The 20,721-nt window shown below is 46.9% G+C and overlaps 9 protein-coding genes across 9 annotated transcripts; 7 read left to right on the top strand and 2 right to left on the bottom strand.

The window, feature by feature from the left end:
* Positions 1–89: 89 nt before the first annotated feature.
* On the bottom strand, positions 90–930 carry F4812DRAFT_435798 (uncharacterized protein). The gene has a single exon (XM_047934790.1). The coding sequence runs from the start codon at positions 657–659 to the stop codon at positions 426–428; it is 234 nt and encodes a 77-aa protein (XP_047788379.1). The 5' UTR covers positions 660–930; the 3' UTR covers positions 90–425.
* A 612-nt stretch (positions 931–1,542) lies between these two features.
* Positions 1,543–2,299, top strand: F4812DRAFT_95648 (uncharacterized protein). Its single transcript, XM_047939569.1, has 3 exons — positions 1,543–1,613; positions 1,703–1,892; positions 1,949–2,299. Exons 2-3 carry the CDS (start codon positions 1,751–1,753, stop codon positions 2,290–2,292), a joined length of 486 nt encoding a protein of 161 aa, XP_047788378.1. The 5' UTR covers positions 1,543–1,613; positions 1,703–1,750; the 3' UTR covers positions 2,293–2,299.
* Positions 2,300–3,114: 815 nt separating this feature from the next.
* Positions 3,115–6,049, top strand: F4812DRAFT_435788 (calponin homology domain-containing protein). Its single transcript, XM_047934789.1, has 4 exons — positions 3,115–3,480; positions 3,537–3,747; positions 3,805–5,488; positions 5,570–6,049. Exons 1-4 carry the CDS (start codon positions 3,458–3,460, stop codon positions 5,602–5,604), a joined length of 1,953 nt encoding a protein of 650 aa, XP_047788377.1. The 5' UTR covers positions 3,115–3,457; the 3' UTR covers positions 5,605–6,049.
* F4812DRAFT_435786 (MBOAT family protein) lies at positions 6,050–9,572 on the top strand. Its single transcript, XM_047934788.1, has 8 exons — positions 6,050–7,096; positions 7,162–7,402; positions 7,484–7,605; positions 7,662–7,728; positions 7,785–7,885; positions 8,046–8,657; positions 8,721–8,817; positions 8,887–9,572. Exons 1-8 carry the CDS (start codon positions 6,662–6,664, stop codon positions 9,222–9,224), a joined length of 2,013 nt encoding a protein of 670 aa, XP_047788376.1. The 5' UTR covers positions 6,050–6,661; the 3' UTR covers positions 9,225–9,572.
* A 278-nt stretch (positions 9,573–9,850) lies between these two features.
* Positions 9,851–11,810, top strand: F4812DRAFT_435780 (RNA-binding domain-containing protein; the record flags this gene model as incomplete). Its single annotated transcript, XM_047934787.1, has 5 exons — positions 9,851–10,176; positions 10,564–10,620; positions 10,682–10,781; positions 10,849–11,206; positions 11,267–11,810. Coding segments are annotated over exons 1-5 (644 nt in total), but the record flags the coding sequence as incomplete, so codon positions are not given.
* A 1,682-nt stretch (positions 11,811–13,492) lies between these two features.
* F4812DRAFT_461035 (mitochondrial carrier) lies at positions 13,493–14,798 on the top strand (the record flags this gene model as incomplete). Its single annotated transcript, XM_047937801.1, has 5 exons — positions 13,493–13,501; positions 13,595–13,927; positions 14,027–14,305; positions 14,376–14,512; positions 14,561–14,798. 5 exons carry the CDS (start codon positions 13,493–13,495, stop codon positions 14,796–14,798), a joined length of 996 nt encoding a protein of 331 aa, XP_047788374.1.
* A 701-nt stretch (positions 14,799–15,499) lies between these two features.
* Positions 15,500–16,894, top strand: F4812DRAFT_435769 (putative 60S ribosomal protein L18-B). Its single transcript, XM_047934786.1, has 4 exons — positions 15,500–15,679; positions 15,891–15,995; positions 16,109–16,476; positions 16,533–16,894. The coding sequence occupies exons 1-4, from the start codon at positions 15,676–15,678 to the stop codon at positions 16,608–16,610; spliced, it is 555 nt and encodes a 184-aa protein (XP_047788373.1). The 5' UTR covers positions 15,500–15,675; the 3' UTR covers positions 16,611–16,894.
* Positions 16,895–17,015: 121 nt separating this feature from the next.
* Positions 17,016–18,733, top strand: F4812DRAFT_95326 (DUF159-domain-containing protein). Its single transcript, XM_047939568.1, has 3 exons — positions 17,016–17,239; positions 17,312–17,858; positions 17,929–18,733. Exons 1-3 carry the CDS (start codon positions 17,213–17,215, stop codon positions 18,642–18,644), a joined length of 1,290 nt encoding a protein of 429 aa, XP_047788372.1. The 5' UTR covers positions 17,016–17,212; the 3' UTR covers positions 18,645–18,733.
* Positions 18,734–19,196: 463 nt separating this feature from the next.
* Positions 19,197–20,428, bottom strand: F4812DRAFT_95297 (glycoside hydrolase family 61 protein). The gene is made up of 4 exons (XM_047939567.1): positions 20,186–20,428; positions 19,830–20,081; positions 19,498–19,701; positions 19,197–19,381 (listed from the first exon to the last, which is right to left on the bottom strand). The coding sequence occupies exons 1-4, from the start codon at positions 20,337–20,339 to the stop codon at positions 19,314–19,316; spliced, it is 678 nt and encodes a 225-aa protein (XP_047788371.1). The 5' UTR covers positions 20,340–20,428; the 3' UTR covers positions 19,197–19,313.
* Between the last annotated feature and the right edge of the window lie 293 nt (positions 20,429–20,721).

The raw sequence follows: 20,721 nt of genomic DNA, 5'->3' as shown, positions 1-20,721 counted from the left end.
ATAGATCCTCACACCCCCACTCGTCTCCCCTCGCCCCACCCCCATCCCCCCCCCCCCCCCGGGCGGGGGGGCGGGGGGCCCCCCCCCCCAGAGTGATGGGAATAAAATGCAGCCGATAAGCAACAGAACTTGGAATTTTCGGCATTTCAAATATTCCTATGTCTAAGAAACATACTATGGGCCATTACCACTTCTAGTAGGGACAAAAAGTGGTGGAGCTCTTGATAGCCACCAAGACCCTTACATGGACAACGCATAAATTCTTCTCCAATCACCAACATATAAGAGATAGAAAACTTTCTTCCAAAGGAACTGACGTCGACCTATAGAATTAAACCGCCAAAAGAGGTATGGTTATACAATGATCCCAGATCTATAAATTCGCTATTATCAAGATATACTATCGAGGCAGCGAAGGCAAGCATTTAACATATGCGATATTGACTATATCCTGCGTAAGACCGACGTACAGGTAAAGCGGTCGTCTCAAAAGTAATGAATCCAGCATCAACCTGTTGTCGAGCTTTTCTACGCAGAAGGACGTTTGCTAACGTGTTAGTGGTATCCAAGCTGGTGGAAAAAAAAAAAACTGCGAGGGATAGATAGACGTGTAAGTGTTTGCGCATTAGGTTTTTCTGTCGTTCTGTTACCATCACCATTAAACCTCGCCAAGCTAGAGAATCAAGACAGTAAGAGCGCACAGCTATATGTGAATGGACAGGCGTGATTGTCTTACATTGCCGAGATAGGTATGTGTAGAAGCTTATCAAACAAGCGCAGGTAGTATTGAATTTTTGGAGAAAATAGAAGCTCGTTATGGTTTACATTTAGAAACTGATAAGATTAAGAAGATGTTGATCACTTTCAGGTCGCGAATATGACAAGGTTGTTGAAGTCGCTACAAGATATGCATGTATGTAATAATAGGAACAATAATAATTGATGGCTGCATGGTCCCCCCCAAAAAAAAACAATAAACGGAATTGAGCTGCATTGTGCCGTAGACGAAAGATCTACTTTGTAACTTTGAGCCAATGAGCCAACCAATGATTGACTCGCATGGGAACAGTACATTTGTCCTACTTACCCCTTTCGCATTCTTATTAGGTTTTGAAGGTACAATACCTATTCCTATCTCCTGAAGGAGCTTACATGTTCCCCTTTTATTTCGCCTTTTCGGTGCGAATCCGCTTATACAACCTCAGCATACGAGCATACGAACAGATCGGCAGTGAAGGGATAATAATGGATAATAATAACCTAGCGCGATCGCGCTTGGCTTTTTGTCCTTCACCAATGACGTACCTTGAAATCTCTTTGATCAACCAGGAAGGCACCAGGAACCGCAGGGATGTCGACAGACAATCTCCATATCACTTGCAACCTTACGCAACACTTGCGCGAGTTAGTCAGGTCCCATAATGGTTCAAAACAGTCCTTGTAAAAGAAGGAACAATTTCAAAGTGTACCTAACTAAGAATGTCTTTGTCACGTTTCGACAAAAAACTTATACCTAGGTAGTTGTTACCTAACACCTAGCATTAGTTTTTAGTCGATCCGGTATTTAAAAGCTTTAAGGGGACCTCCTTTCAGTTATTTTTTAAAATTAATAGGTATCTACCTCCTAACGTTGAAAGAGCCTTCATAAAAATCAACTTGTTCCTATTTACGTTAACTCAACTTAATAGTCTAATTAACATAGTACCTAGACTCGTACCTTTTAGTCTATTTACTTTTAATACTCGTCAAGATGCGCATTTCTTCCATCTTAACTACCGTCGTCGGCGCCAGCTCTGCGTCCGCGGCTGTTATGCGAATTGCTGCTGCTTCTGCACCTTGGGAATGGTCTGTAACAGGATGGAGCGCCGGTTGCGCGCGAGAATGCCACTATAGTAAGATTCCGACTGCTTTTCAATATCCTATTCTCTTTGCTTATTCTCTTGTTTAGACTTCAACATAACCGGCGACGCGAGCTCCACATCGAAGCCAGCTAGACCTTCGTTTAAGGCGTACTGCGGCGGATCAGGTGAAGGCTCTAACTACAGAGCCTGTACGCCACTCGAGGAGACAGAAACCGACTACCTTGTCCTTGCGAAACTTCTCCCGAGTAACGCCACCACCAACGGAACGTCGCACAAGCCTCAGATCCAAGTGAGCGTAAAGTTCATCGACCTGGATACCCCTACAACATGGTGGAACTACACTGGAAAGGCCGTGGCGTCGTACAACCAATTCGTAGCCCCTCTTATGAACTTCACCATCACTCCCGATACCATTTACGGTGTAGCCTAACCGCGGGGAGTTTTCAGGCTAGCGCATGGTGAGGTGTCAGGTACGACATCTTGGCGCACTTGATGACCGGGTCGTCGACGTGGTTCCGGGAAGCAAACACATTGTGTCGCGGACGTGGACGATCAATTGGCGATAACGATAGCAGCGTGCAACTTGATGACCGAGATGATCTCGATGAATCGGTCAAACGGATTAGACTCGCCATAGCTGCCCGGTCGCCCTAATATTCCCTATGCTAGAATAAGTCAAGAAGAAGGCGATTAATAATAAATTTCAACTACCCAACCCAACCCGACGCGTCGGACCAATGTCACGCATGTCCCTGCTGAGAGGATTTTTCTGAACGTCGGTCCCAAGATGAGATTGGGAAATGGGGGGGGGGGGGGGGGGGTGGGGAACCCATCGATTGGTAGATCTATACCTAAGCTCCCTGATCTATACAATGTCATCCGAGAGCGAGGATGCAAACATAGAACCATAGTCGTTCTGATGTAGGTATAGAGGGGATAGGTTTCGGTTTACCGATGTTATCATATTCTGATTGACTGGTAGAACAGAACAATCTATAATATTAATCATTAATACAAAACATTGAATCCTCAGTCGTCGTTTATATGACGTGAATATTCCCGAGTGACAGTTTCGTTGGGTACCTAGACCTAAATTTACCTAATCTTACGATGACGAGTCGTGAATTAGGCAGACGAATAAAAATTGACTGAAGCCTTATCGAAATTGAATGGTGCCTGAAAGATGCGGCTTTTACATACATGTACCTACCTACATAAGGTACCTACCTAGGTATGTAGGTACCTAACCTAGACCGGGTACAGGTAGTACGTTGGATGTTACGCAAGTGACTGTGGCGGTGGCTTTTGCCAAGATCGGCCAAGGTTCAGGAGCATGAAATTACATCAGTGCACAGTGTACCAGTCCGCATTTCTCCCCTCCCCCAGAAAACACAGCTTTGAGCCTCGAGGAGCTCATCGTATCATCGTAATTATCTTACAGTTGCCTGCCTAGCGCAAGCCTAGGTATACATTAGGTCTACTTGGCCCCCTTAAAATCGGAAATCTACGATCGCGATTCTTTCGATACACCTTTCTCCTAGTCCAACCAACAAATAATAACCCTCACTATTCTCTAAAGATCAGCTCTGTTAGCCATGAACGTTATCAAGCTTCAGAGGTAGGGCATCGCAGAATAATTTGAATGAAGGAGCTTGAGAAGCTGACAGCAGTTAGGAAATTTCCTCAATTCGAACAAGGCGATATCTTCGGTCTTTCCGATGCTTTCCGCAAGCTCGATGTTGAGGATAAAGGCTACATTGACGAGGCTACCGCCATTAAGGCTACTCAGCAAAGCGAGCGACAGCCCTACGATGTCGTCAGACAGGCCCTAAGAGAAGTCGAACTCGATGCTTCCCGAAGAGTCGAACTCGAAGACTATATTGGCGTAAGTTCCATGAGATCGTAGGAATAATACCGGTCATATAATTCTAATTCCATCTAGTTGATCGCTAAACTCCGTGAATCCTCACCCGCGCAACGGCGTATGAACACTGGAGGTGCGGCGCCAGTTGCTCCGGCTGGCATTGTAGCTCAAAGGACAGGCGGACAAGGGCACGCCTCCAAAGGAAGCATCGGCAAAATTCACGTTCAAGGTTCCAGTGCCAATATTACTCATACCATCAACGAAGATGAGCGAACCGAGTTTACCCGCCATATCAATGCGGTCTTAGCCGGTGACCCTGATATAGGGAGCCGACTGCCTTTTCCGACCGACACCTTCGAGATGTTCGACGAGTGCAAAGACGGTTTGGTGCTAGCTAAACTTATCAATGACAGTGTTCCCGATACCATCGATGAACGTGTACTGAACGTCCCCGGAAAGAAGGTCAAAAAGTTGAATACGTTCCAAATGACGGAGAATAACAATATTGTTATCGAATCCGCAAAAGGTATAGGTTGCTCGGTCGTCAACATTGGTAGCGGTGATATCATCGAAGTCCGAGAACATCTCATTCTGGGTCTGATCTGGCAGATTATCCGGAGAGGTCTTCTAGGCAAGATCGACATCAAACTTCACCCCGAGCTTTACCGATTGCTCGAAGAAGACGAGACGCTAGAGCAATTTCTACGTTTACCCCCCGAGCAAATCCTCTTGCGATGGTTTAACTACCACCTTAACGCGGCTGGCTGGCATCGTCGAGTCAGCAATTTCTCCAGTGACGTTAAGGATGGAGAGAACTATGCGGTTCTTCTTGCGCAAATTGGGAAGGATTATGGTTGCAGCAGAGCCCCTCTTCAAACGCGCGATTTGTTACAACGAGCAGAGGAGGTGTTGGTCGACGCTGACAAGCTTGGCTGCCGAAAGTTCCTGACCCCAAGCTCCCTCGTAGCAGGAAACCCCAAGCTAAACCTAGCTTTTGTTGCCAATCTGTTTAACACTCATCCGGCCTTAGACCCGATCACCGAGGAAGAAAAGCAGGAAGTAGAAGACTTCGATGCCGAAGGGGAACGAGAAGCGAGAGTATTCACATTATGGTTGAACAGTCTGGACGTACAACCAGCCGTAGTCTCTTTCTTCGACGATCTCTGCGATGGTACTGTTCTACTTCAAGCATACGACAAGGTTATAAAGGGCTCGGTGAACTGGAGACACGTGAACAAGAGACCAGCAAGCGGTAGCGAGTTGATGAGATTCAAAGCCGTCGAGAACACCAATTACGCTGTTGAACTTGGCAAGCAGAATGGATTCTCGCTGGTAGGTATTCAGGGAGCAGATATCACAGATGGGAACAAGATGCTCACGTTGGGTCTGGTCTGGCAGCTCATGCGAAAGGATATTACTCTCACACTTTCGGCTCTGGCACAGCGTCTTGGAAAACGGGAGATAACTGATGCAGAGATGGTAAGATGGGCTAACGACATGTCCCGAAAAGGAGGACGGAATTCATCAGTTCGGTCTTTCAAAGACCCCGCTATTGCCAGTGGTGTTTTCTTCCTGGATGTTCTGAACGGTATGAAGAGCAATTATGTCGACTACGATCTTGTCACACCTGGGCGAACCGACGAAGAAGCATATTTGAACGCAAAGCTCAGCATCAGCATTGCCAGAAAGATGGGCGCAACGATCTGGTTAGTGCCCGAAGATATCTGCCAGGTCCGTAGCAGACTGGTTACCACTTTTATCGGTAAGTTAACTCAGTTCATAACCCCTTTTTTGAGGTTCGCACAGTGATGTGATAGCAGCAGCGGCTAATTCATAATTATAGGTTCGCTTATGGCAACTCATGAGAAGATGCAGTAGTAGATTGAGGCTTTGTATTCTCTTGCGCGAAGGAAGAGAGTAAATAAAAGGCCTAGATTACTTCGGATCCAAAAGGTTGGGGGGTTTATTTGACCATGATATATGTGTTAGCTTAGTGGGTGTGACGGCTTGTTTTTTTAGCCTTGCCAAAATTCCGAATGCAGATTTTATTTAAACAATTTTTTTTTAACATTTTCTATAAATGAGAAGAGTGAATAACCTAATATCGTAGCTACTTACCTAAAGGTATGAGCGATTTTAACCCGTATTCGGGTTTGCATCTCAGCTCGGAAGGAAGGGTGTACTACCTAAGATAATAGGTCATTTATGTACCCGTTTGTAGTGAGGGGGGTTGCACATTCTTACGTTAGATTAATTTACCTAATAGTTGCTAAGGTAAGGAGGTAGGTAACGAAATAGCGTGTATGCAGTGTAACAGCGTAACAATCTCATTCCGTCGAATGTTCATGCTCTTGCCCTCTGTCCTTCATCTTTTTCCTTTTAATTAATGGAATTGATGGAGAAATGGGAACAAAGACTCCAGTTGTATGCCCACAATGTGGAATCCCGGATTACCTATCATTGGAAACCCAAAGAAAACCAAAACCCTCTATCTCCGTTGTTTTCACGTTGAACCGTACCGTATAATGTCTTATTCATTGGCGTACAGGATCATCTAGAAGAAGAGCGAGATCGACGCCTAACGGGCGCGATCAAATGTCACCAGGCTCCAACCGGGTTTGACGGAAGTCTTCGTTACCAAAGCCTCTGAGCCTTGAGTGCATGTGGATTCGGATTCGTCCGGTTACACCGGCCATAACAAGAGTCAAGTGGCGATTCTCGATACGATTAATCCGAATGAACGAGATAAATGAAATTCTAAACCTTTATAAATAAATCGTCTCACTCCGAGCAACAATCCGGAACTTTAATTGGTGCCTGATATAAAACCTGTCAAATCTACCTATTCAATTCGGCTTCCACGTACATCACATTCCATTAGGTATGAAAAGAGAGATACCCTATTATGGTATAGTCTCATAGCCGTTCCTCAAATATGTCTGCTGAAGAATCACATCCTGCTTCACGGAGCCAAGGTCGTCTGGTAACAGATCCGGATACCCATAGCGTACATTCAAAGCACGATGCTGCTCAGAATCCACTCACCTTAACCGAGGCACTGAGGGCTGCACATCGTACGCCAGATACTCCGTCAGATAGCAACAGCGATTCTGGAATTGAATCTACAGATGCACATCCTCACTCAATTTTATTACGACGCAGATCAGGATCCGACTCGTATGATAATTCAGCCTCGGATACTCCTGAGATTTTGCACTTAGACAGGCCAGGCCTAGGCGAGAAATCAAGCCCTGACCAGTTTCTTCATGGCGTGTCTAGATATACTTCAACAAGCAAGGGGAGGAAGACGTACGTGGTGGCTAGTGACGACGCAGAACTTCGTGAGATTTTAAGAAGGGGTTTAGAGAGAGCAAGTCGACACACATTCCAACACTCATTCAGTCATGCTTGCAAACGGCACTAACATCATCGTAGGAGAAAGAAAAGGAATCACCAAAACGACGCGAGAAGCTACGAGACATGGTGTTCACTAGACAGTTCTCTGCATTTGATAGACAGAACCAAGCAACAGCAAATAGCCCGTTTCAAGGCTTCTATGTCCTTTTCTGGATTTCGGTGTTTTTCCTGATCGTCAAGATGGCAGCGGATAATTGGAGGAAGACCGGAAATCCGCTCGGTACCAATGAAATTATGAAGACCATGTTTAGAAGAGATGGTAAGCTGGCTTGATATTAACCCTCTATTTTTTCCATCTTCTAGTTGTACTTTGGATGTAAGCCATTGACTGTCGTTATAGTCATCGTACTTTTGCTCTCCGACGGAATTATGTGTGCTCTGACGGGGGTGAGTTGGGTTATTCAGCGCCTAGTTTTCCTCAACTATATCAGCTGGAAAAGGTCCGGTTGGATACTGCAGAACGTAGGCTCGTTACCGCGACTCTTATGGCTGACTATTTCTAACCCATAATCTCATAGGTCTGGCAGACACTGTTTATCGCAAGTGTAGTTGGTCTTACTCTTGTGAGAGATTGGCCGTGGACACGTGAGTAAAATTTTCCTGCTCATATAAAGGGCATATACTAATTCTTTTCACCAAAGATACCGTTTTCTTCGTTCTTCATGGCCTGGTAATGCTGATGAAGCAACATTCCTACGCATTTTATAACGGCCATCTTTCATCCGTCTACAGGCAACGTGAGGTTAGTATCTAGAATCTCATTTCAGCTGAGCGATCCAGAGAACTACTTGCTTCTCGGATTAGCGATTCTGCCCCTTTAAATATTTTATGGATCGTAATATAATCTCTGAAGTTGAACACTTGGAAGATTGATCAAGTTGCTAACCTGCAGGTCTAACTAGAGCCTACTTCTTAAGCTAAAACAGCTGGAGAACGTGTCGCCCGTAACATCACCATCGCAGACGAACCCACGAGCCTCAGCTGTCTCCACATCACATCTTGCTCTTCCGCCGTCAGCAGATGAATACCACGAGAGGCGACTTTCATTGTCGAAGTTTGGATCTACTGACCAAGATGACATGGAGCGCATTTCCCGCGCCATTGAAGCAGCAGAGCCACTTGACATAGAACAGCTCCACGTGTTTGAAAGGCTCATCAAGTGGGAAGTTGATGCCCTTGCGGACGAACTCAGGGGTAAAGCGACAGATCCCACGCATTACTACCCAAACAACCTTGCCTTCTGGAACCACTACGAATATATCGCACTACCCACTGTCGTCTACGAATTACAGTATCCCAGGTCTGATAGCATTAACTGGTATTATGTGGCCGAGAAAGCTTGTGCTCTTGTCGGTGTTATATTCGTCATGATTATGGTCTCCCAAGCTTTTATCTATCCTGTTGTAATGAGGGCGATCGGCATGAAGGAGATGGGATGGTCAACTGCTCAGAGATTCCGCGAATTCCCGTGGCTACTGAGCGATCTCGTCTTTCCTTTTATGATGGAGTACATGGTTAGTCTTACGACCGTACCCCATTCTATACCGATTGCATCTTTACTGACATTTTGCTATTAGTTAGCTTGGTATCTCATTTGGGAGACAGTTCTCAACATTCTTGCAGAACTTACGTGCTTTGCGGATCGAAGCTTCTATGATGCATGGTGGAATAGCGGTATGTTTATTTTCAAAGATTTAACTAGCCTGTGTGCTAGCAGAAGTTATCATACTAACATGGAAGCAGTCTCATGGGATCAGTACGCTCGCGACTGGAATCGACCAGTCCACACCTTCCTCTTGCGGCATGTGTATCACAGCTCGATCTCTTCCATGCGTGCAAATAAGCACACGGCGACGCTTATCACCTTCTTCCTCTCAGCTTGCGTCCACGAGCTCGTCATGTGGTGCATATTCAAGAAGCTGCGCGGCTACCTACTTATTCTCCAAATGTTCCAGCTCCCACTTGTGCGGCTCAGCCGAACCAAGTGGCTTCGCGGCCAGGCAACTATTGGCAATATCATATTCTGGGTCGGTATCTTCACGGGGCCGAGTTTGCTATGTAGCTTGTATTTGATTCTCTGAAAATGATTATCGGATGAAGGGGGGGAGTGCTTGGGGCGCTTTAGGTTATCCAGATAGAGAGGAAAGGCAACTAACTACCTAAGGTAACTAAGTGAATGAATGAGTGAGGTAACTAAGATGTTTTCTGAAGAGCAAGTTTTGAGGCTTTGGAGTTTAAGGCGTTGCTTGTTATAAAGATGAACTATGTGATGAATACCTAGGGGTGTGGTGAATATTGATTAGGTATCTTGTAAATCATCATTAATTTAGAGCTCTATCGTAGCTGATACCTTTTTTAATATTCATTTGAATTACTCCATGAATTACACTCCATGATTGACTGGTGGTGGAATATACGCGTGATGAGCAATACTAGGTAGGTACCTAGGTACCTAAGGTTTAAATATAGAGGCGTGGTCCATGTTCCCTAAAATAATTTGAATGCTTGGCCATTCTTACCGTACATATGTATTCCGTACAATTCCATTGATAGGCAGCCAAATACGTCATCGAATGCGCCACGGTGTACAGTACGCATTACCTCCTTCCATCGCACAGTGCAGTTGGTCAAAGCGAAAAAAAGCATCCCCTTACTGGAACCCCTAGCAAAAAAAAAAAGCTATTCTTCCGAAGATGATCCGTCCCCCTTTGAAAAACAAATTTTATTTGTCGGCCAACCACTGTCAACCTCAAACCATCTGACGAACTCCATCCATCACTGGGTTGCTGGGGAGCTACTTCATCATCCTCAACACGCGATATTTCTTCAAACCAATTCCCGCCTTGCATCATCAAGGTTGATTTATCTACCTCACATTTATTCTTTTTTACAGAGCTCTTGTCAAATTCTCTCTTATTAATTGTTTAACTGCTCATCCCAAGCCGCTATAATGTCTCGAGGAGGTACTACTCTCTACGTGACTGGCTTTAGCCATGGCACGCGTGCTCGCGACCTCGCCTACGAATTCGAACGGTATGTCCATTATCCTCGTCGGTGAATCGATCGACCGTCCTACGGATGCGGTGTCCGATGTCACCTGCTTTCTCCTCGTCCTCAAACCCCGACCTCGCTTCGTCGTTCTCGGCTTCGTTCGAGTCCTCGATTCGTCTTCTTATTATGATAATAATGATAATAATAATAAAAACCTACGCTTTTCTCACCACCCTCCACGTCCTCCGTGTCCATCTCAGCCTCCCATCTCCTTCGATCGAGCGGTCGTATGGCATCTCTCCAAGATGCATCGTTCCACGTCCCTTGACCATCGCGGTGGGATTTTCGAAAGCTTCACGCACTCGATGCAGATCACTTGGGGAAGTCTTAACGTTTGTTGCGGGGATTGCTGACGTCAAATTTATCTAGCTATGGCCGACTTGTCCGTTGTGACATTCCAGCACCTCGATCTGCGAGTAGCAGACTGTAAGTTTATTAACCCCCTTAATCCGCATTTTGTTTTTGCATGACCTAATCAGGATAACAGGTTCGCCTTTGTGGAGTATGAGGATCGTCGTGACGCTGATGATGCGTACCACGAGATGCATAACAAGCGTATCGGCCGTGACGATCTTCTGAAGATTGAGGTAAGCTGTTCTTACCGCCATAATCATCCTAATGCTTTTTAGACGCGGTTGGCTAACGAGGATATAGTGGGCCCGTACTCCTCCGTCTGCGTCTTGGCGTTTCGATAGTGGTCGTGACCGCGACAGGCGTGACCGTGGAGGCCGATCTCCCCGTCGCGGCCGTTCGCCTTCTCCCCGCCGCAGCACTCGCGATTACTCTCCCAGAAAGGACGACCGCCGTGACCGAGACCGCGATCGCGATTATGACCGTGACCGCCGCGATACCCGCGACCGTTCTCGTTCCCCGGACCCTCGGTACAAATCCCCGTCCAGCTCACCTAAAGCCCCAGTCAAGGAGCTTACACCTTCACGTAGTGACCGCGACCGCGACGATCGTGACGAACGCGACCGCCGTGACAACGGTACTAACGGTGATGATCGTAAAGGTAACTAGTTCTACAGTTGTGTTTACACGTTCGAGGAAAACTAACTAACATGGAAAATAGCTGTCGACAGTCCTCCTCCTCAACATGACGACTTGGACGTTGCTGAGTAATAAGTATACCTGGCTATCTTACCTCTTCAGCAGTGGGTTGCATTTGCAACGTGTGAATTAGAACTCTCCTTTGTTGTACGGGTGTTTGGCTTTGTGTTTCCTCTGGCTTCCACTCATATTCTAGTTCCGATTTCATCATCGACCGGCCTACGACCCTGTGTACACAACTGGCGGGGAGGCTGAATTTCCGAGACGATGCATTTGATACTACCGAGAAAGAATCTAGGCTCTTTTCCCTTTCGAGAGGAACGATAATCATAAGATGAAGGCGGATGAAGGTAGCAGAGGATGCGCCTTGAGGAACCATGTTCCTAATCAAAATTAGTTTAGAGCAAATTCACTTTGACCCTGCGCATTATTAATGAAAATGAGTTTTTGTTACTTTGTATCGATTTATGCTGTTAACTAATGGTAATACTGTATTGTATATTTTATAATTGTATTGGAAGGCCATCAGATTCCGTTCTAATAGCTAATCATGAAAGCGTTGTTTAAGTGTGTAAGTGTTCAAGTGGCAATGTCTTACAGCTATGTCTTATACTAGTTGAGATTGGATGACTTCGGTATGATGCCGTCTATCGAATTCGATTGATTCGAAGCTCTTCTATTCTTTTTCTACCTTTGTACTTATTGGCTACCTCCTATATTTACGTCTAGCCATATTCGGATGCTGTTAGCTGCACGCTATCTGACGAGTTCATTAAATCTCAGCGTTACGGCGTGTCATAGGTTAAGTAGGTACCTCGAGGTTTGGGTGAATACCTAACCTAGCAACCAACCAAGCAATTGGTATTGAGGTGCAGATCCTATTCGTTTTTTTTTCCTGCTTTTTAAGAAAAACATGGAATGGCTGGAATGGCTGAATGGCTGCTGCATCTTCGACATGTCGGGTCACGTCATAAACGGTATACTCTAGTACATAGTAGTATCCCGAAGCTTTTTATTTAGGTACTCGCTAGTTACCAGTTACGTATCTCGATTCTTCGGCGGCTCCAGTCTAACTTCGGCTTTGTGGAGAAGCCGCCTCGACTCGAGGCACAAACAAAGAAAAGGGGGTCGTTAGGTCTAACAGGTAATATCCCCTTTTCAATTTTTAATTTTTTAATAAGTGCTCCTTTATTTACCGCTTCTCTAGCAAGTCAGTACCCGGATATAGGTACATCAAACAGCCTTGCCTATTATGCTGCTAGGTCTGTACGTTAGTCCCGAGAATAGCCTTATGGGGTAGGTGTTAAAAAAAAAAAGCCTTTACGAGCCGCATATATAGGTAATTATCAAAATTCTTCATGATTCGTTCATTCGATTGTATTTTTCATTTTAGTGCACCTCGTCAATTCTATATTATGTACCTGAGACTCAAGCAAATGACAAATATCGAAACACCTGGTAGCAAATGACAGCTTATAAGTCACTTGCGGCATAAGTTCTCAGTACCCGAAAGTCTCAGGTGAGTGCGGCGGGTGACCGGCTCCCCTCTAAGACTAATTTTTTTTCTCTAAGCTCCGACTGGCCGACTTCAATTGCTTTGAACCTATTGTAACTTGGTACGGTCCCCATCCTGCCAGCCTATTACCTAGGTACTAGCAGCCTACTACCAGTCTACCCAAGTAGTAGTTACCATCTATCCCTCATAGCTAAATTTTCTAACTCTATTCTTTTTTTTTTTTCCCGCTTCTCCTCTCTTGATCTTCTTTTGAACCTCACCTTTCAAGTAACACGTTTCATATTCATACCTTACCCTTCCGTTATAAAGTCTTATCAACCCTGGGCATATAATTAGGAGGCAGACGATCATGAGTACTCTATGTGCTTTGGTCAATTCGATGATCTGACCGGACGAAACGCAGTGCGATATCCTTGCGCAAGGTGAAAAGGATACTTTGAAATCCCGCGCGGTTGTTACCGTTTTACCTATGCTCTCGATTAGCCCGTCCTTCGAACTCGACTATGTCGCCCGAATCGTCAAGAGCCTTTCGTTAAAACTTGCATTGTTGGTGTAGTCGCGTTCCAAAGACTACCTCAGGTATCCTTAGTTCCCGATATACATGTACAACCATCAGCCGCGCGCAAACTTTTTGGCTTCCTACTTCAGCCTCGTGCGAACCATACGCCGCCGCTTTTCCCTCGTTGCTACGTCGGTCGATTCCCCCCGTGTTCGCCTAGTCGAAGTTCCAATATGGCCGTTGTACGTCTACCTTAGTGCTTTCGCAACGAACCCGCCCCTTTGCGCTAGGATGAGCTCCCGGTTCGGTTAGGTAGCTAACACAGATCCCCCTAGAGTACAGAAGAGTTAAAGGCCAAGTATGCCGGTGGGAATAGAACTGTTCAGTTTAGAGAATTCTTCTCCCAGCCGGTGACTGCTGCTTTCTGCGCCGGCGGTGTCGCCGGCGCGGTGTCGCGAACCGTCGTATCCCCCCTCGAGCGCCTGAAGATCCTCTTCCAGGTGCAAAGTGCCGGCCGCAACGAATACAAGCTATCTGTAGGCAAGGCGCTTGCTAAGATGTGGAAGGAAGAAGGTTGGAGGGGTTTCATGGCTGGTAATGGAACCAATTGCATTCGCATCGTTCCCTATTCTGCAGTCCAGTTTGGTAGCTACAACCTCTACAAACGGGTAAGTCGACAGCGAGAGTTGCTTGGCCTATTATAACCTCGCCTGAACTTCGCACGTCGAAGATGGTTCCGGATTAGTCTAATTGACAACTCGCTTTAGCATTTCTTCGAGAAGTACCCGAACGCTCCTTTATCTCCCCTCCAGAGGCTCTTATGCGGCGGTATAGCGGGCATTACCTCAGTATTTTTTACATACCCGCTCGACATAGTGCGGACTCGGCTGTCTATTCAATCCGCGTCATTTGCCGCACTTGGCAACATGCCAAAGGACAAGATGCCGGGCATGTGGTCTACAATGGTCACGATGTATAAGCAGGAGGGCGGCCTACCTGCTTTGTACCGTGGCATAATACCTACAGTCGCAGGAGTGGCGCCATATGTAAGCTTTCATATGCGCCTTACGTGCATGATCTGATCAATATGATACGGGAAGACTAATGGTTTCTCAGGTGGGGTTAAATTTCATGACATACGAATTCGTCCGCAAGTATTTAACACCTGAGGGCGACCAAAACCCCAGTGCAGCACGAAAGCTATTGGCCGGTGCCGTATCAGGTGCCGTTGCTCAGACATGCACATATCCATTGTAAGCAGGTCTCGTCTTTGCGGTGATGGTTGTCTAATACGTGCATAGTGACGTCCTGCGACGGAGATTCCAAATCAATACCATGTCTGGTATGGGCTACAAATACAAGTCGATAGGAGACGCTGTCAGAGTAATATTAGCCCAAGAAGGGCTCAGGGGTCTATATAAGGGCCTCATTCCTAACTTACTCAAGGTCGCCCCTAGCATGGCCGCCAACTGGCTAAGCTTTGAAGTCACTCGAGACTTTTTGGTTAGCCTGAAGCCAGAACAAGAGGATTCTTCGTAACCGAGGCAATGCGCGGCAGTAGCCGGTTTTTATTCACCTTTACTGGATTATATATCCAGATTGTAATTGACTACCTCTAGATATGCACCATGTATGCGTGCGGGATTTCTGTTGGCACGGCGTTGATGCACTACGGTAAAGAATGACTGCGGCATGCAGGGCAGTGGATCGGGGGGGTTGCGTGTTAAACCAAGGAAAGGGTAGATAAACAGACATAGAGAGCACACAAACACATTGTTGGTCGGTAGAGAAGGATTTATTATTATGAGCCCCTGGCAGGATAGACCCGAGCAACGTTATGTTGTGTACGTTGTATAAGTGTATATGGAGAGAGAGAGAGAGAGATGACTACCTAACCTGCAATGCATGTAGGTAAGAGGAGTGAGGGACTAAAAGGTCGCCCTTCTAGGAGGTATTTTGGAGATAAGGCTCCAAAGTGATAATTGCATAGAACCAAATGAAAATCTGAAACTAATTACAGAAAATCGTGTTCGTGTAATGGTTATGATAGGTTATGTGTATGTCTGTGATCTTGCTGTTGTGGAATATGAAAAGTAGGAGGAGTTGCAGGCTTAGGTACCTGTACATAAGATTTAGATTGCTTATCAAAGATATTTGTAAACTACATATTACGTAAACGAGACTGTTTAAATGCATGCCTTTAGCTTAGCTACCCAGCGGTACTTGTACCAACCCTAACTGCCACTTTTCACCGCCCCGCCCACACATTCTACTCCAACTTTTGCGATTTCGAACTTTTCTGCGGCCCACCTGAAATTATTTCCTCTCTTCAGTCACTACTAACCCACAGCACAACAGCTTTTTTTCCCCTTTTCCCATCGACTCTCTTTTCAATCACAAAAGGGTCACCGTCAAGATGGGTACGTTAAATATTTATTTAGAGATCTCTATGCGAGTGGGAGTGTGAGAGAGAGATTGGCTGCTGCTGTTGCTGTTGCAAAACTGCATTGCATCGTTGCTCTTTTCTCTCACGCTTTTCTGCGAACAAACGGGAATGGTCCTTTGGGATGCGCCCGGTAGAGCATATTTGAACCAAAAAGCTGACGATGGCTTTTTTTTCTCTTTGAATAGGTATTGATCTCGACCGCCACCACGTGCGCAGCACCCACCGCAAGGCGCCCAAGAGCGACAATGTCTACCTTAAGCTCTTGGTGAAGCTGTACCGCTTCCTGGCCCGTAAGTTATTTTCTCCCCCAGTTATTGCTAGCTTCGCAATGAGCTACCTACCAATGGATCCTCGATTATATATATGTATATATATCAATACGACTAACTCTATTTTAATATAGGCCGAACGGACTCCAACTTCAACAAGGTCGTCCTTCGCCGCCTCTTCATGTCCCGCATCAACCGACCCCCCGTCTCCCTCTCCCGCGTCAAGAAGCAGATCCCCGAGGACGGTAAAGGCAAGACTGTCGTTGTTGTCGGTACCATCACCGACGACAACCGTCTCCTCGAGGTCCCCAAGGTTACCATCGCTGCTCTGCGATTCACCGCCACCGCCCGTGCCCGCATCGTCGCTGCTGGTGGTGAGGCTTTGACCCTCGACCAGCTCGCTCTCCGCGCCCCTACCGGCAGCAACACCCTGCTGCTCCGCGGCCCCAAGAACGCCCGCGAGGCTGTCAAGCACTTCGGCTTCGGCCCCCACAAGCACAAGGTACGTGGAGGAAATTATACTGTAGCTAATCTCAGCCTACTCACAATCTTTTACAGAAGCCGTACGTCCAGTCCAAGGGCCGCAAATTCGAGAAGGCCCGTGGTCGCAGACGGTCAAGGGGTTTCAAGGTCTAAAGAAAAAACGGTGTGGGTTAGGTCTTGGTGTTGCGTCGTCTCTTCCGATATACCATGGATGCAGTTCTCAGATGGAAGAGGGTTACGCTACTTCAGGAGTGGTTTATGCATGGCTCGGCGTGATACGGGATTACAGAATCAGTTCATATACAGAATTGAGATGCTTTGCCACTTTTCTGACAACGACTCCAACTGCTTTTTTTTCCCTAGTTAAACAATTGTTGTGACTTAACGAATACATGATATTTTGATGAAGAGAAATCACTACCAGTGCTGGTAACACCATAAAATATCAAATACTAATGCAGATTCCGAAGAGGTTAATATCTTGATCTCGAGAAAAAACGCATAGGCATTATAAAACATGCAGGGGGCGGCTTTACAGAGCAAAGGCGTCACCTGACCGCGTGTTCGGGACGTGATGCTAAGAATCTCTATCTTTCGTACTGTGTTTCGTCATAGCTACCTCTAGGTACCTACCTTAGGTACCTTGCCTACTTCAACTTACATCTTCCTACGCGCTCGTATGCATCAGTTTATCTAATTACATCCAGCATTGGTTCTTTGATCTTTGTTCTGAAGCGAGTTAGGTGTAAGATAATATGTGTGGACGGTATTCATTGGCATTAGTATGTTGCCAAACCTATTTCAGTTTACATTTGTCTTGCCATAAGAGACTAACTGCAAAACCAATCGCATAGAGGCCAGCGCAAATTCGTGAGCTGTTCCGGCATGATGGCATGCCTGTAGACGACGCGCCAGATGATGAAGGCGACGGTGCACCCAGGCAAAGTTACAATTTCGCCCCCGGCTACCATGGCGTCGTATACCGCGCCGATGTACCGGATTGGGGTGCTGGCCCTCGAAGACAGCATGGCGCCAATGCCTCTGATGAAGCCGTAAAAGAAGGGCCAGCCGAAGGCGGGGATGGTGGTGATACATTGAATCCCAAGTCTTTTAGCTACAAGCTGCAAAGTATGAAATGGGGTCTGATTCCTTTCTGGACAAAGCGCAATCCGGATTACGGGTCTATGATGAAGACTATCAACTGCAGGGATGATTCTCTGGCTCAGCACGGTGGCATGTGGAGTACAATGAAAGCGCGGAAGCGATGCATCGTCGTTGCGGAAGGTTTTTACGAATGGCTCAAAAAAGATGGGAGTAAAGATAAGATTCCCCATTTTGTGAAGAGGAAGGACGGCAAGCTGATGTGCTTCGCTGGGTTATGGGACGTGGTACAATATGAAAGTAAGCGTTCCAAGCTCGTACTGAAAGGACGGGGATTAACTGAGACTACGACTAACCGGCACTTACTCAGACAGCGAAGAGAAGCTATACACTTACACAATCATCACCACGGATTCAAATAAGCAACTCATATTCCTCCACGACCGCATGCCGGTCATTCTAGAGAACGGATCTGAAGAGATTCGTACCTGGCTAGACCCCAAGCGTTGCGAATGGTCGCAGGAGCTGCAGGCTCTCTTGAAGCCTTTCGACGGAGAGTTGGTGGTCTACCCCGTCAGCAAGGACGTGGGTAAAGTCGGTAACAACTCGCCCAACTTCGTCATACCCATCGACAGCAAGGAGAACAAGTCCAACATCGCAAATTTCTTCGCCAAGGGCGCTTCCACTGCCGCCGCGAAGAAGAAGAACAAGAAGGAGGAGGAGGAGGACGCAAGCAAAGAAGAGCAGCAGCAGCAGCAGCAGCCTCAGGTTAAAGTGAAGCAGGAAGAAGGGTTCGTCGCCGAAGATTCTACTCAGATAAAAGAAGAAGACAAAGATAATAAGAATAAGAAGAAGAAGCTTACGGTCGGCGTAAAAAGAGAAGCGGAGAATGACTCTTTTGGCGAGGAGCCTCCGAAGAAAGTGGCTGCGACGAAGACTTCTCCTCTGGCGTCGAGCAAGGCGTCTTCGCCGCAGAAGGGGGCCAGACAGAAGATTAGTGCGACTAGTAATGGTACTAAGAGCCCGGGTAAGGGGAAACAGCCGGGGACGCAGAAGATAACGAAGTTCTTTGCGAACAGCTCCTGATGAGGCGGGCGGCTTGGGGTGGTATTAGGTATAGGCTAGGTACACACTCGAGGTTGGCCGGTGGTGAGCTATGGATGTATTATTTATTACCATCACAAGCAAGCTAGCGTTGTTTTTCGTAACTTACGATGTGGTTGTGGTTCAGGGTTGATATGTATGTATGTATATCCCGATGTAATTAGGTATGAAATATGCTTAGCCCCTTTATGGCGAGTAATGAGACTGAAGGGTTGTTTAACTTAGGTACCTGCTCAATAACGAACTGATTTAGGAGATAAAATTTAACCGAATTATTTAACTAGGTGCCCAGGGCGCTCCAGAGCCATTGCATTTATCTATCTCTTTTTTAGCTAGAGCCTTGCTCTACATTATTATTATTAAATTAAGTAAAGAGGCCACCACTTGCATAATAAAAAGCGCCTCGCTAATAGGGTAAGAATGTTAAAGACCTCCTCTACGTAAGATTAGGTACCTTAGGTAGGTATACAGCAATGCAAAGTGAGAAGTAAGCGTGCTTCATAAACAAGAGCTTATCTCAAGAAACTCATCGCACGACATTGATTGCTATTATCTTCTCTAACTACCTAGGTAGGTACCTTATGCAGAATCTCAGCCTGGACAAGGTTGTGTATCCAAAACCAGAACCAAAGCCAAAGCCAAAGTCACCATCTAGCAAGTGAACACGGAGGGACCGGGCACCGTGTACGAGTGGAAGTTGTTGTAGATGTTGGCGGTGTCTGTAGGGTACACGCGACGTCAGTCCAAGCCAAGCCATTTCATTTCATTTCATTTCGATCAACAATCAACGATCAACAAATCAAGAACGTATATATACATATTAGGGGAAACTCACATCCGGGATCGGTAGCCTTGAAAGCGCCGGGGATCTTGACGGTGGGCCTGGGCGAGCCGCTCCCGCTCCCGCCGACGACCCTGACCTGCCCGCACCCGACGTACCACTGCGGGGTCGCGCCCGGGTTGTGGATCGCGAGCGACTGGATCCGCAGGAGGTACTCGCCGCTGGGGATGCACCGGGGGATCGTGTACGAGTACGTGTCTAGTGTATAAACAGACGGTTTTTTTTAGTTTCTTTTTTTTGGTTATATATATATTTGGAAGAACAGGGCAAAAGAACTTTAATTCCCGGGTGGGAGGGCGGGGTTAGGTTTCTAGGTAGATACTCACCCTTCAGGGTCCAGGTAGCCTGGCCGCCATTAAAAACGGGGGCCCAGTCGTTGATCTTGAACCAGTCGCCGCTGCCGTCGTAGTCGGCGGCGGCGGCGGGGGCCTTGGACATGTACAGGGAGACGGGGCCCTGGTGATAGACGGCGGTGTCGAGGGTGAAGGTGAAGGGGTCGCCGGCGCCCAGGTCGAGGGTGCTGGTGTTGCCGCCGTGGGCGCCGCCGACGTTGCAGCGGAGGTCGGGGGAGGAGAGGTCTTTTTATCGTTACAATTAGTAAATAAGTAAGTTAGGTAAGTATGTATGTATGTATGTATTAGGTATATGCGTATTGGATAGGGGAAGGGGGGGATTTACGAACCGGTAACGGGGGAGTTGTAGTTCGTGTTTCGACGGACGTACTCGTACGGAACACCCTTGGCCGTGCCTTTCGCCAGCGCCTGGAAGATGTAGTGAGCCGACGAGCCGTGGGCGGCTAGGGCGGTGGCGGCGACGAGAGCGACGATGTTCTTCATTTTGGTGGTGGGGGAGAGCTGATCTGACGATCTATCTATCTATCTATCTGATGTATTTTCTTTCTCGAGAGTTGAAAACGTCCGGAGGGTAGAGAGCAGAACAGAGCAGAGCAAGCAGCTAGCGGAGCCTAGCTGCGTAGGCGCGCCCTTGATCATTCTTAAGAACGAAAAATGTGAACATGATATCCCCCCTTCGGCAGTTCTCTTTCTCTCCGTCTGGGGCTCACGCACACCCCGAACCCCAGATCTTTTTTTTCCTTCGACGAAATGAAGCGGGCCGCGGCTCCATTCTTGGACGCGGGAGAAGGGCCAAGCTCTTGAGTAAGGCTCAGGGGCAGGCTGGCCAGGTCTACGAGCCGTGTGTCTGTCTAGGTTGCCAACC

This window comes from Daldinia caldariorum (assembly GCF_022478825.1).
Source record: "Daldinia caldariorum strain CBS 122874 unplaced genomic scaffold F4812scaffold_13, whole genome shotgun sequence".
In the NCBI taxonomy this organism is placed as follows: domain Eukaryota; kingdom Fungi; phylum Ascomycota; class Sordariomycetes; order Xylariales; family Hypoxylaceae; genus Daldinia; species Daldinia caldariorum.
The sequence above is the reverse complement of the archived record's forward strand: the minus strand, read 5'-3'. Positions and strand labels throughout refer to the sequence as shown.